This window comes from Alligator mississippiensis, chromosome 3 (assembly GCF_030867095.1).
Source record: "Alligator mississippiensis isolate rAllMis1 chromosome 3, rAllMis1, whole genome shotgun sequence".
Classification (NCBI taxonomy): Eukaryota; Metazoa; Chordata; order Crocodylia; family Alligatoridae; genus Alligator; species Alligator mississippiensis.
The window spans coordinates 121,249,976-121,265,663 of record NC_081826.1 but is presented as its reverse complement, the minus strand read 5'-3'; the positions used below and the strand labels follow the sequence as shown (position 1 = coordinate 121,265,663).

Below are 15,688 nucleotides of genomic sequence, written 5' to 3'. Positions count from 1 at the left end.
AAATCTCCATTGCCTGGTCTACACTAGACTTTCAGCATGTGTTTGGTTATCACATTACCTTTCTCCCAGTCTATTATTTTATTTTATTCCCTACCCTCCACCAGTTGTATTGGCTGTGCTTTAGAATATTGATTCAGTCTCCAAACTGTGCACATTCAGTCCCAGTATCATCCTCTCAAAAACTTTATCCAGTAGCATTTTATTGATCATTACAAAGTTAGATTAACTTGCACAATAGATTAAATAAGCCATCAAAACATACTTATGTGCAAATAGTACATTTTTCTTTTTGTAAATACTTAGTTGTCAGGATCTGATCCAACTCCTAAGGAAAGCTTGTTTGGTCATAAGATCCTTTGCTGGCATTAACAGGAGTTGAAAATCTAACCTTTTATCCTAAATCAGAAAAAATCTTCATGGACTTGCTGCTGCCCAAATTCTGCTCTTGGGTATAGGATGGTAACATGCACTGAAAATGGGAGGGATACCATGGAAAGAAGTCAAGGTTAGGAACTACTATACCATAAGTGATGTCACAGGACAGTGGTGGTAGATTTGTACATACCCCTCATTTGATTAGGTGGAATTCCTCTTCTGAAAGGCATGTACATGTTGCCAATCTATGTGCTCTTCCCCCTTCCCCCTCAATTTGAGAGTAATTAATAATTAAGTATACACCATGTGTGTATGTGCAAGGAGAAAGAGAATATTAAACTAGCATTTAATTATAATAAAAGAAAAGATGCCAGCTGTCCTGCAGTGTAGCTGAAGTACCCACACTGGACCTAAAGCAATCTGTTAAACAGTGAAAAGTTGTTTGGCCCTTCATGTCAGCTCCCCCATATTTCTCCTTGCTCTGTTCATGTCCCTCCTTTGTTGCAAGAGTGCTGGTTACTCCTTCTCTATATCTGGGTCAGAACTGCTTCCATCTCTGTTCCTTATTCCCCCTACATTATGCACGAGGGCATTATAGTGTCAAGTCCTAAACAACTGGAGCCTTAAAGTAGGGACTGTTCGAAAGGGAGCAAAACAGAGCAGCTTTATCCAAGAGCGCAGGTCTGTGAGGCCTGTGATGATCAATGATTAAACTGTGGTGTCAGGACAGAGCCAGGAATCTAGGATATGTGCCTGATGCAAGCGTGCGTGTGTGCCTGATATGAGCAACACATACCTGAAAGCAGTTAGGGCCCTATCAAGTACAGACTTTTGGCACCCACTACAAAAAAGGCTCCTGTTTCAGGCCTCAAGGATACAGGAGGCGTTGTGTTTGTTCTCATTCTCTTTAGTATCAGATGCTTCCTGCATATAGCTCTAATGAGGGCTTAAATGTACCAGTAATGAAAACAAACCAACCCTTCACCTTAGTTAAAAGTGAAGGACTAGCTGGGTTAGTGTGAAATGTGTGTGTGTTGTTGTTGGGGTGGATGTGGGGAAAGGATTTATTTTCTCCCTTCGTCACTTTAACAGCCTAGCTGTGGCTTTGAACTGGTACTATAGTTAAGGACCATTGTAGTTTGGGCTTCAGTGGATTGCATGGGACAGCCTAAAATTTAGCATTTCCCCCTAATCCCTGGAAAACTGTGATTTGACTAGAAATGGCCTGAAACAGAGGGAGGGAGGGTGGGCAGGGCTGAGAAGGTAGGGGGAACTTAGCTGAAGTGCAGAGAAGACAGACAGCAGAGCCCTGGAAACATTGTGGAAGCCCCACGTATTTCCAGGGGCAGCCTAGTACAGCCTAAACCCCTGCCAGAGCTTAGCCAATCAGGTTGTTTGATTCCATGCTTTGGCAGAGAATTAAAAAGCCCTGCCCAGAGTGAAGCAGGTAAGCACCTCCTGCCGTAGGGGCTGCAGGCATAGGCATGCCCAGGTACCTGCCCTCACAGCCAGGTGTGGAGTGCATGGTGCCCTTGCCACAGGGGCTTCACTCCACCTGGCACAGCTCTCCTAAGCCCTGCTTTGCTTTGCTGTTGTTTATTAAAGTTTATTTAGTATGGTTTCAATAAGATTTGTAAGTGGTGAGCTTTACTTTCTTAAAACAGCTGAAGAACAACCTGTGTGCTGCTGTTCAACGGTAATCAGCCCCATGGCGGGGTTTCTCAGCCAATCAGAGGTGTGGGAGAGTCTGCCCTGAAAAACACGTGAAATTGGCTCTGGCAAGCCTGCAGGCAACCCACTTTTCCCTCTGTTGGAACCTGAATTACACTGATCCATAGTCTGTTGTTGCATTGGTGTAGATTCCTTGTGCCAAGAGCTTGCACTAATGCAGCGCATCTTGCAATGGTGCCAGCTTGCTCTGTTTTCCAACAAGGCCTGGCTTACTCCCAGATGCCTGTGGTACTCCAGCATGTTAATCGTGGAAAGTGGAAAAGATTTTGAAATGCTGCTTCCCCATCCTCCCTTCTGTGTGCATTTCCTCTTCTCTGCTTTTCTTTTATTTTCTGTTTCATTTTCTTTTTTCTATCACTTTCTTCAACACTTCTACCTTGTAACATCTTTGGCCTTTCCCTCCTTGCTTGGATTTTTCTGTGGTTTCAGGGCTTTTTGTCTCCCCTGCCCCCCCCCACCCTTAATATTTCTCCTCTTCCCTTCCACCTCCTTGTACCCTGTTTTTAACAGGGAAACTGAAAACTGATCCAAATTCAAAGTTGTTCCTCTTCTACCGTTTTCATGGACAAAAGTTTTGTGTCAACCAGCTGGCAGCATCCAACTCAGCTTTAGGCGATAGGAGATTCACCAATCAGTTTTCCTCAGCAGAAAGCCTTTTAAGTTCTTTACAAAGAGTACTCCAAAGGGAATGATCCTAATACAGGATGGGGGGGATGGGTAGAGACAAAAGCAGAAAGGTTGTCAATGCTAACAACTAATTTTCCCCCATCTGACTAGACGAAGAGGGGAGGCAATCATTTCTCAATAAAGTGGCATTTATAGAAAATGGACAATAGATTTCCTACTATATTTCGTGCCATACTAAGATCCTGGTGAAGCAGCATCTTACAGTAGTAGTCTTGTTCAAATTTAGGGTACTAAGAGGAGATAAAGCTGTAGGAAACCAAGAAGAGGCCTGAAATCACATTTCATTGCAAGCTTCTCTACTGTTTTGCTCTTTTTTGCTTTTGAATTTCCTGTCAAATGGCTTCATGTTTTGAGATCAACACTAGAAATACACGTGTGTGCATGCACACATATGAGTATGTTAGCTTGCATGGAGCCTCAATGTAAGTTCACACAACTAAAACAATAACAAGAAAAGCGCATTAAATATTAAAGCAGCATTTCTACTTACTATGCTGTTGTTTAACAACCTGATTGGCTGAGGCAAAGCAATTAGGAAGTTTGTTTAAAAACCTCAAGCTCCTGATGGGGGCATTTTTTATCATAGAGATATACAGTATCTTCCATCATCTTTCCTGTGGTTGGTTGTCGTCCTGAGTAAGTAGAACAATTAAAGGCTTTTTCTCTTTAGGCTTGTGCATTTTCAATGCTGGAAGTATACAAACACTGGGAGGGGGTGAGGAGGAAGAATAAGAGTCTCGTGCGCTCTCCTATTTTATCTCTGACAATAGCTGGATCAACATCTGCAAGGACCAAATTATGACCCTTGACTATGACAGTGGTCAAGCATTATAACAGTCTACCTAGAAAAGTTCTGGATCTCCATCTCTGAACATTTTCAAGGGCAGATTAGACAGGCCCTTGGCTAGAATGGTTTGGTCAGGGATGACCTTGTCTTGAGCAAGGGGCTGGACTAGATGACCTCATGAGGTCCCATCCAGCCCTGGTTGTACAGGCTGGAGTCTACAGCCTGTCCGGCCTTTCAGAGATTCTTTTGGTGAGTCATATTACTTTCAGGGGAAGCACTCAGTTGTTCAGTTATGGTAGGCCCAAGCCTATAGTTAGTCTGTGCACACAGAGTTCCTTTGACTTTGGTGATACCCCATGCAGGAGGCCACCTGTAACCACTTCTTCAATTGAACAATATGAAAGTAATAACAGTACATAGTTGGTAACAGCATTCATGGGGTGGGGACAGTCCTAACATTTGAAGCATTTAAAAAATGGAGCATTTCAGTCATGGACAGATGTACAGCCCATGGCAGCCCACTCTCCCACTCCTGTTCCTCCCTGCTGAAGCAATTCAAAATTGCTGCGGCTGCTCTCCAGCAAAGGAGGGTAGGAATGACAGAAAGATGCAATGACTTGCAGCTCTGTTCCGTCAGACATAGTGGAGGAAGCAGAGTGGTGAAGCCCCTGGTCCTCCAGGGTCTGTGGCTCTTCACTCCCATAATGGCACAGGGCATGAAGCCAATGTCAGTGAGTGCTCTCCTGCTTGCTTTATCTCCACTGTCCTGGAATGTCCCTGCAATGTCCTCCAATCTCCCAGGTCCAGTAGGTGGGGAACTCCAGGAGAGCGCTCACTGTGGGGTAAGCACTCAAATGTAACAGGAAACTTTTCATTTTGAAGTGCTGTAAATAGTACCTGTTTCCTTGAGGGCTAGTTTTGGAGTGCTCCAAAGGGTATGGACATCTGTAGAGTTGTGCAGATGAACGCATTCATAGAGGTGCTTCAGACATTACATCTGCCCCTGCCCTTAGATAGCAACTGGGTAAGTAACTCTTGCAGAAGGTTTTTGTATAAAAACTGAGGTCTGTGTGAGTGATGGAGGTTTTTGTGTATTTGCCAGAGATGCCAGCAGTCTGTCAATACTGTATTTACTTGCATACCACATACACCCTTTCTCCCAAAAAATTACCCCTCCAAACTTGGGATGAATGTCTTAAGCAAGGAAGCTGATTTCCACACCAGAATGGAGGAATAGGGGTGCTTGAATACCTGCTGGGGGCTGTGCTCCTTCAGCTGCGTGAAGGAGGGGCAGAGTCTACTCAACATCACTCACCTTCTTGTCACTCACCCTCTCCCTTCAGCTCCACCACTTGCAGTTTTAACCCTCTCCCAGCCACTGTCAAATTGGCAGTAGCTTTTGGCTGAGCAGCCCATTTGCCAACTATGAGACAGTTAAGCTTCTAGTGGTGGAGCTGCAGTGAGAAGTTGAATGATGCTGTTGAGTTGACTTCGCTGCTCCTCCATGTGGCCTAGGCATCCAGTCATGTTGCGCCCATGCTCTGGCAAGTGAGATTGGGATGGGAGGTGGGGTGGAAATGTCTTCATTCTGTCTTCCCAGAGCAAGGTGCATGTGTTTTTCAGCAGTGTGTGGTATGTGAGGAAACATAGTGATTCTAGCTCTCCCAGGTCTTATAATTCCATTTATGTTTCAGTATCCTGGCCAGTTCTGCTGTGGCAGCTGCTGAGTTGTGTACCCATTTCTTGGCTTGAGAATCTGAAGGATAGGAGGCCAGCTTAGCCTTCTCTTCTCTCCCATACATCTGCACTTTCCTCGGTTTTGTCCCTGCAGAGGAGACTAACATACAACATCTCTGTAAGAGTAGAGGAGTTACCACCTACTTGGTTTAAAAGTAATATCCACTGGCCAAGTTGTGCAGAGAGGGAAGCATGGTTGTAGGTACAAATCTGATTATTGGGTTTAGCCCAATTTCTAGCAAAGATGTAACCTGACTTCCATATATCATGACCCCCATTTTGTCCACAAAATGGGTATCTAATTTTAAACAGTTTGACCCTGACTACAGTACTCTTTTCCCTTTGTCCCTTCTGTCCAATTTTTGAATCCAGTTGCCTCCCTTGTTCCTCTCCCTCTCTCCCCTATGTTCAACTACCTATTAATTTCTTTCTCCATTATTCAGCCTTTCTGTTATCTTCTTAGCATTGAGGCTGCAATAGCTGGTGCTTTTCTCACCTTCCACACATAGGCAGTAACTGTTTTGGAGGAGAACCAGGTAGGAAGGTGACTCTGAGGCCTTCTCCCTGTTTTTTGAAGTCAGTGGAACTGCTGACAAACAGATAGATACATGTCTAAGTGTTCACAAGATCAGTTTCCCTTTATAAATGAGTTGAAAGTCTTGTTTTCATGACTTACTTTAATTATATAATTCAGAAAACATACCTGACTTATAATTGAGGGGTAGATGAGAATGTTTCCCATGCTTCAACCCTTCACGTTACCCTTTGTCTGCCCTTTGGCCACACTCCTCAGGGCCTGGATAAACCTACTTCTCTTGGACAGTGCCTACTGGAAATGAATATTGATAACAAAATAATGTACTACACATGTAGCATGAAAAGTCTGAGACTTTGAGGGAATAATGAACAATGCCAGTATTGATGCAATTTTTTTCCTTCAGTGGTTGGATCATCACTGGTTTTCTAGCTAAAAGTTTTCTGGGGTGTGTATGTGCCCATGCTTCTGGGGGAAGTGGAGTGAGAGAATGTATTTTAAAGAAAGTAGAGGAGCAGGCAATCTTGTTTAGCTGTCAAGGGCAACACAGTGGAAGGTGCATTTCATTTGGACTCTTCAGGGTAGACTTACAAAATGGGGAATTTCTCACAACTATATTTTCTGCAAGAAAATATGCTGAAACAGACACCTGGGAAGAGTTAGTAAAATAGCTTATTTTACTGTCAAAGGGAATGGCTGAATGTTTAGCTGTACATGCTTAGTGTTCTTTGATCTACTGGGTTTTTAAGATAGAGCCTCTTTTTTTTTAATGCACGCAATCAATATTCTTTTTTTCTTCCTCTAGGGTTTTATTCTAGCTCAGGGCAATGTGTGCTGTCTTTATTAACCCCAGAAGGCTGTGCAACTGACTACTCAATTTCCATGTCCCTCCATTACCTCAAACACACAAATGTTTACTCTGCATCTGTAGCAAAGGCCACTTCATTGTGGTGGAATCTCTGATATCATTTAATTTTATACTTCAGAGAGTTCAGTACAATTTTAGGTTTCTCAACACAGAGCTGAGATGGTGAAACTGAGCACCTCCACATAGAGGAGGATAAGGCACCTTTAAAAATGACTGAAAGTATCACGGTCCTCAGATGCATTTATGCCTTGTAGGGTTTCTTTATGTTGAGTTCTGTACATGCCTTATTGGTGCTATACAAAAATGGATCTAAAAACTATGTGGAAGGTCAGTTAGGAGATCAAGAGATTAGAGTGAACATCTGCAGTTAAAGAAAATAAATGTGTATTTTTATTGAGATATATTTTTAAGAACCACCCTTAAACAGTAGGGTACACAGTGCTATGTTTGCATCACAGAATATGAGTCCTTTCATGGTTATTGCTTAAGTATTTTATTGGGACAAGGTGTTTTTAATAGGACATTACTAGGTATAGGTTGTGGGTAACCAAGCATCAGAACATGGATCTGACAGCTGCTTTTAATGACACCCAAGCCAGCTGCCTCTTAGTTCTTAGCTTACCAGAGTAGTCTAGTAATTTCCAAAGATACCTTCTGCTAATCAGTTTAAGTCAGGATCTCTTAACCTGTCCTTATATTGGAATTTATTAGCTCTCCAAATTCTCATAAGCCTTCCTTTTTTTTATAGAGTTTTATTTTCATAGTCCAGAAGTGACAATTAGATGACCTATTCAGGGTCTGATAGTCTGGTCTGCTGACAGGATGCTGTGGGCAAATGAAAATCTGGTCCCTCTCCTGTGTTCTTTATTTGGGATACTGTGTTTATCACGTTTATGCCAACTCCTATCCAAAAGATTTCTTTCAAGTGTGTTCCTAAATGTAAAAGCTTTCCCAGTTCCTCACTCACCTAAGGGAAATTGAAGTTTAAAACTAAAATATTGCTGTTAATGCGATCAGAAGTGTTTTAACTTTTCTTTTTTAGTGCTGTTTCCTGTGATGTTTATGTTACAAGTAGTACTCTATTTTGAGTTTTATTAGTATTCATTCCATATTCTGTTGAGTAGTCTGCCATACATGGGACATTTTTATGCTGGGAACCATGCAAATAAAATAAAATTGTTTTCATTAAAATGACCTTTTTCCATAACAAAACAAGTATGTTTATTAAACATTTACAGCAGTACAAACTGCTTAGTCTGAAGCAGGCCTTAAAATCTGTATGGGCATTTGGTCACCTCGGACTTGGAAGAAAAAGGTTTTATATTTTGCAAATATTTAAACAACGTGCCTTATAACAAAATCACTGTTGCACTTTTTTTTTTTATTCTTCCAGATTAATAAAACTTCAAGTCACTTCCGTTAACTAAAATTGTTTTTCTTCTGATTCAAACTGCTATCTGGAAACTACAAAACTCATTCTGTACTTGGCAGCTAGTGGCTACTGCAAACTGTACTTCCTAGTTTCCCCAACCCTTTCATACATTGTAATGACCACAGTTCTATTGACATACCATATTTTGTTTTATTGGTGCCCTGTTTACTAACAGTGTGGTGTGATAGGAAGCTTTTTATATATGAATCCATGTCAAAAGGTTTGGGGGACGATGGAACACAAAGTGCCCATGCTCAGTTGGCAGTGTGTGCGTGCATCTTACTGGTTTTTATGCTGTTTGCAAAAAAAACCCAAAAGGCTTTTGTATATTTTAGGAAATTCTTACATTATCAGAGAATTAAGTAATAATGGTAAAGGAAACAGCTAAAGGCAATAAGCTCCCACTGACAGACACTTGGAGGCATCCACTAACACACTTTCTCTTTGAAGTATTTTCCCAGAATCCCTTCGGTGGCTGATGGCCACACAACAGTTTGAGGCATCCAAGAAACTTATCCTTCACTTCACTCACAAGAACAAAATGAACACTGAAAGTGATATCAAAGGAGTGATGCCTGGTAAGTAAAAGTGCCTGGCAAGTCAGGCAGTGGAAATCCAGACATGAAATAACTTTTCCCCCTCTTTTTTTTTTTTAAACAAATATCCACACATGGCATAACTGTCCAAAATTAAATAGTCATGTTACCATTTGTAAAATTACCCTATTCATTCAATCATTTTGTATTTGTTGAAAAACTCAGTAGCTGTGTTCAAATGACTTGGCTTGTTGAAGAGTACTAGCAATTATATTCTCATCTTTCAGTGCCATGTGCTTTTAGAGAATGCTGCATGATTAATTTCCTCCTAGCTACAGAGCATGGCATTAGCTTTTGTATTTCTGGACCTCTCTTGGGAATATCAACAAATGAGATTGTGCCTGTTAGTATACAGATGCATTTATATGGTAAAGTGGCAGCCCCCAACCAACAAGTTGTAAGAAATTTCCATTCTGGCATAGATTCTGTTGCAGATCTAAAAACAGCGCCAATTTCCACATCTTGCAGTCTTGCACACCTAGTCTATTCACTTCAAGTCACTTTGCATTTGAGCCATATTGTATTTTAGAAGTAATTTTTACTGCTAATGGTAATAAGATCTATTGTGGGGGTGGAATTTAAATCTGGTTGGTTTGGTCAGGCTTTTAAGAAAAGTTAGGCTGTTATTGTTGCAAGATTGTCACTGAAGCACTAATGTTATTGTCCCTCCAGACTGCTTCAAGAAAGAGGGACTTTATATGACTCCTTTTGTGTACAGTCATAAGAAAGGAGAATGTTTGTTTTCTGAGGCTCCTTCTTCTCACTGTTACACTTGTCAAATTCTTTTCAGGCTCCCCTTTAACTCTTCAAAGCTCTGGCAGTGCCTATAAATACGTACCTGAACTGTCAGACAGTCAGAAATCAGGCAGTATGTTTTTAACATACTTTGTAGCTCAACTGTTCTGTGCTAAGGGAAGGTCTGCCTTCTTGGTGCATCTATGATTTTTGCCCATCACAGTACATTTCACCCCTAGACTGAAAGCTTCTCCGGAACTTCACAAGCATCTGAAATCCTTAATTAAGCCAACTAGCCTGTAAATTTACTGAAATGTATGGGGTTTTATGCTGGATAGTTGTACCTGAGGTGACTTTCATTGGCAGAGTGAAATCTGTAATACTTTACAGTGAATGATAATCTTCCTCAGGGACTCGTACATAATCCTAGTTAAGATCTTTATTTTGTTGTTGATGCTTAGACAATGGTGATGTGCTGAGCATGGCACAGTTCACCCCACAGTTATACTTGTTTGTGTTCATATAATTGTACCTTCTGAGTAAAAATCATAGATTATAGTCAGCAGATGTGCCTTATATCTGTGATAGGAAAATGGTTCCAAGAGTGCTTTTGGGGTTGTAAAACCAAGTAAGGGAATAGGTGGGCACCCATAAATCTGGAAACCTTAATTGTCATAGAATCATAGAAGTAGGATTGGAAGGGACCTTGTAGATCTTCAAGTCCGACCCCCTGCCTGCGCAAGAAGAAAACTGGGCTCAAATGACCCCAGCCAGGTAGGCATCAAGCCGCTTCTTAAAGACTCCCAGGGTAGGAGCCAGCACCACTTCCCTTGGAAGTTGGTTCCAGATCCTAGTCACCCTAACTGTGAAGTAGTCCTTACGGATGTCTAATATAAACCTACTCTCCAACAACTTGTGGCTGTTTTTCCTTGTTATCCTGGGGGGCGCTAGGGGAAACAAGATCTTCCCCAAACCCTTCTGGTCCCCCCTAGTGAGTTTATAGATGGTCACCAGGTCCCCCCTCAGACTTCTCTTGTGAAGGCTGAACAGGTTCAGGTCCTGTAGCCTCTCATTGTAGGGTCTGCCCTGCTGTCCCTGGATCATGCGGGTGGCCCTCCTTTGGACCCTGTCAATGTTGTCCACATCCCTCTTGAAGTGGGGTGCCCAGAACTGGACACAGTACTCCAGCTGCGGCCTGACCAGTGTTGCGTAGACGGGGAGGATCACCTCCTTGACCCTACTTGAGATGCACCTGTGGATGCACAATAAGGTCCGGTTAGCCCTGCCGACCGTGACCTCGCATTGTCGGCCCATGTTCATCTTGGAGTCAGTGATGACTCCAAGATCCCTTTCTGCCTCCGTGCTCTCAAGAAGGGAGTTTCCCATCTTACAAGTGTGTTGCCCATTACTACTGCCCAAGTGCAGCACCCTGCACTTGTCTGTATTGAAATGCATCCTGTTTTTGTTAGCCCACCCTTGCAACCTATCCAGGTCTTTCTGCAGTCTTTCCCTCCCTACTAGCGTGCCCACCTCACCCCAAATTTTGGTATCATCAGCAAATTTGAACAGGTTGCTTTTCACCCCGTCGTCCAAATCGCTGATAAAGAAATTGAACAGTGCGGGCCCAAGGACCAAGCCCTGGGGGACTCCGCTGCCCACTTCCCCCCAGGTTGAATATGACCCGTCCACCACCACCCTCTGAGTACGACCCTTCAGCCAATTTGCAATCCATCTGACTGTGTAGGCATCAATGCCACAGTCGCCTAGTTTTTTAATGAGGATGGGGCGGGAAACAGTGTCGAAGGCCTTGCTGAAATCCAGAAAGACTACATCCATGGTGACACCTGCATCCAGTGCTTTTGTGACCTGATCGTAAAAGGCAATCAGGTTGGTCTGACATGACCTGCCCCTAATGAAACCGTGCTGGTTGCCCTTGAGCATCATCCCCGATGCCGGCCCATCACAGATGTGCTCCTTGATGATCTTCTCAAAGAGTTTCCCCAGGATTGAGGTAAGACTGGCAGGCCTATAGTTGCCTGGGTCCTCCCTCCTCCCTTTCTTAAAGATGGGGACCACATTGGCAATCCCTTACTTGATCCCTTACACATCCAAAGTATGCAGAGAACCAGGCAGGAAATACGGTTTCTGATTGTTCAGTTAAATATGCTGCCTTGTAATGCACATGGGTCAAATTAAGGGTTCACGGCCAACTGTAAATGTGGCTTATCCCAACTGTCAACTTCTCGTATGTGCAACCTAACTTTCTTTCCTAGGTTTTTTTTTTTCATTTTTTCAAATAGAAAGATAAAACCATTCTGCTGCTTACAGCTATAACCTTAGAAGACATTTTAACCTTCAGTTTTTAACTGAAGATGAACTGTTAAGTTTCAGAATGGTTTCATGATTGTCGCTGTGCATTTGTGTAGCTGATTGTTTTTTGCTTTTTTTTTTCTGGCAATAGTTCTATGGCTGTGACACACAAAGATGATTCCCTGCTGCTCATAGTAAAAAAGGAATCCTTCCCCTCTGTGCAGAACTAGGAGTGTTATCCTGTCTCTCTGGGCTGTGGTTTTGGGTGTCTAGATACATCCATACACAGCAGCTGTCACTAAATGCAAAGGATAACATCAGTGACAAGCTTAACTGAGATAGTATTAGGATAGCGATAATGTCTGTTCCTGCCTCCCACCAGTGCTAGCTCTGTCTTTTCTCCACCCCCTTAGTTTTTGTTCTGTTTTTAAACCATATTGGCGACCCCATATGTTTAGTTTTAGTTTCTACAGGTCTTGAAACCATGTAACAGAACATTTTGGAAGCATTTTTCTCTTTGTTTGCCTTTGTTTTTCTTTTTTTTTTTTTGCTTAGAGAAGTTGTGAAGGGTAAATGGAGTGAGTGAGTGGGAATGTCAGAGAAGTCCTAGTTCTGAAGTGTCAAAAGAATCTTATCCAGAGATCTCTGACTATGCAGGTCAGTAAGCAAAGGGAAACAGTCTTGATTTAGGTCAGGAAATGTGTATAATAAAAAGTAAACGTTGGCTAATCAATTTAGATTCCACTGCAGCAAAGCAGGCAGTCTCTCGGTACTAGCGTGGGGTAGATATTCTGTCTTTCCATTTTTTCCCATTGATGATCTATCCATCCTGTCTTAATTGCTGTGTGTCTTCCAGCTGGAAAGACTGAGAATTGCTTCATTCAGTTTCAGTGTACAGGCAACCCCCGCTTAACGCTGTTTCACTTAGTGCTATTACAGTCATTTTAAATTGATATCTGATTTCACTTAGCGCTCAGTGAGTTTCATTAAAACACTCATGGTCGCCATCTTGGATCACTAAAAACACTTGTGGTCGCCATCTTGGGTCGTCAAATACTTTCAGTTTCTCTTAACGCTCGGTTTTTCAGGAACCAATTAAGACTGCTAAGCAGGACTTGCCTGTATTGGCACATCACATTGTCATAATAGCCCTGCAAGAAAGAATTACATGATATACCCAAGTGATAAACTATTTCCTCAGCACCCTTTTAGCTGAAAAGCCTACTTGAATTCAACTTATACGTTTCAGTCAGATTTGTATACATTGTATCACAAAGTATTTCAGCAGCTACTTGAGTCACACTGCATACCATTTTGAGGCTGCAGATTGTTGGTCCCCTTTTTTTTAATCATAGAAAATTGGTGTTGGAAGGGACCTCAGGAGGTCATCTAGCCCAACCCCTTGCTCAAAGCAGGACTAGCACCAACTAGATCATCCCAGCCAAGGCATTATCTAGACAGGTCTTAAAAACCTCCAAGGACAAAAAGTTCACAGCTTCTATAGGTAACCTGTTCCAGTGTTTTACTACCCTCCTAAATAGGTGAAACTGTTTTTCAATGAGGAAAAACTTAATCTTCAATTCCAGCCTAAACAGTGAACAGACTCTGAGTTCTTTCAAAGATTCATGTTATTCCAACTACATGGTGCAATTTAACAGCTGCCCATTTACTGACGATGCTGCAGCTAAAACTGCTTCATTTAATCTAGATGCAAAAGCCCATTGCTGTGTAGTAAGATAGCTCACAGAAGGAAAAGAGGTGGAGTCGATTAAGCGCACACGTACACCCTGAGAATTTGACACAATGGAGCTCAGGGGAGGAACAAGAAACTTTGACACATTTTCTAGGGATATCTCGCTGAATCAAAGAATGGAGTTTTGACAGTGATCCTGTCCCCACCTGCACGTGTGCAGATATGGATGCCCAATCTCACAGCCAACAATGTCTAAAGCAGCTGACCAATCTGGGAAGAGCAGCAGGGACATCCTGCCCATTGATAGGGGGGTCCTTACCAACAAGACCATAAGTCTTGTTGTCTCACCTAAAACTAAAATTTGACTAATGAGGAACAGTTGCTATTTTATTGCTTCACATGATCGTTGCTGTTTGTTGCTGCCATCTTCTCATTAACTTTGCCCAAAGATGGACTATGGTGTTCATTTCTATGCAAGAAGCCAGACTTCTTGTGGGTGGTATCTTTTATTGGAGCATCTACATGGTTGGGATAGATAAAGATGAGCTTTCAGGCACCCTACCTCATTTTTCTCTGAGCATCAGAATAAAGGGAAAAAAATATTTTTTTACACCTATTTTACTATTAATTGCTAAGCAGGCACCATGATGTTTGCCCATAACAATTTATTTTGTTTTTTTTTTCCATTTACACTTCTTTTTATGCATATTAGAAGTCTGGATATACCATTTAGAGCTAATCCAAATATTATTGAAGTGTCAAAATCTGTTTAATAAATTAAAAAAAATCAGTACATATTCTTATAACAATTTTTAAATATTTTCAATAAAATGTCTGTTAAAAAAAATCATTTGGACAAAGAGAGCTGTTTTGGCAATGTTGACTCAGAAAAATGTTAACTTTTATTTTTTGATTGCGAAAACACTTGTTTGGAATTTCTACCCTCTCTAATCCAAGTTTTTTCCTTTGGGGAAGCAAGAAGAGACTGATATTTCAGTGCAGTTGAAACACAGAGTTGCTTTACCCAAATAAAAGTATAAATCACAAAGAACTATGTGGAAGAGAGATCCATTTGGGGAAGGCAAGGACTGGGAGGCTTGCTGAAGGATTTTGATACTAATTCCCTTGTGCCCTTTTTAAAGAATGGTATCCTGTGTTAAATAATTCTTTTTCTGGTAATAGATTGTGTATATTTGAGATGAACGACAACATCCTTAGCTGGAGTAAACCAGGTTCTACTCCAAATTAGAATGCAGCCTTATCTTTGTTTTTGTTTGTTGTATGCTATTTGGAAATCTAAATCAGTAATTATCTGAGTTTCAGACCTGATGCTTCCATGGAAACCTGCCCTTGTTTGCATTTCATTGTCTTTCTGTACATAAAAGACATTTTAGAAACTCCTTGATGGAAAAATAACTGTTTGACCATGTTGAATAGGAAATCCCGCTTTTTGCTGATCTCTGGATGAAAAACTAAACAGGATAACGCATGTTGACATTCAGGACACAGATGTTCATTTCCAAGATAGGGTCAGTTGGTGTATGGGAGCCACAAGAGCGTAAAGGAGTAAATGTAGATAGAATTAGCCATTAGATAGGAACACATAGGGATATGCAATATATTCATGTAGTACATCATAGCTCAGGAAATGGATGGAGTTAGGTGTCAGAATACTATTTTGCCCCATTTTGGGGGGGGGGGGGGTCATTTCTGAATCGCAACAGCCAAAATGCTTATGAAACATGTATACATACCATATTCACTGCAGATGTATTACTGTGGTGGTATTGTGATGACACATGCAACATACTTGTCCTGATTCTGTGATGAAAGCTGTGACTTTCAGAAAGGGGCTTTTATTCATTTATTTGTGTTTTGGACAAAGACAGAATTATTTTACCTGCCTGCTACGGAGCAAAATGCTGCTATGATTTTTTTTTACACATTTAGTTCTGTTTTGATCTTTTGCTCTATATTCCAAGTGATGAGTGATAACTGGGTGTGAGTAGCTAGTCTTTTGCTCATGATCAGCAAAAGTAACAGGAGGAAGGGATGATGGGTTCTAAATATAAAAAATAGTGGGGATGAAGAGCCAGAGCAAATGCCCATAAGAACATCCATTTTATGAGACAGTAAAGCAGTGATTTTTTTTTTTTCAACTGGGGTGCCACAAGATGCTTATAAGGGTGTTGCAGTGCCCAG

The 15,688-nt window shown here is 41.6% G+C and overlaps 1 protein-coding gene across 2 annotated transcripts in view; it reads left to right on the top strand.

The window, feature by feature from the left end:
• SLC22A23 (solute carrier family 22 member 23) overlaps positions 1-15,688 on the top strand; it is a 188,363-nt gene that overhangs the window by 132,869 nt on the left and 39,806 nt on the right. For both annotated transcript variants that reach the window (XM_006263463.4, XM_019490526.2), the window contains exon 5: positions 8,603-8,730. In XM_006263463.4, the coding sequence (XP_006263525.4) occupies positions 8,603-8,730 (128 nt within the window). The remainder of the gene's footprint in view (positions 1-8,602; positions 8,731-15,688) is intronic.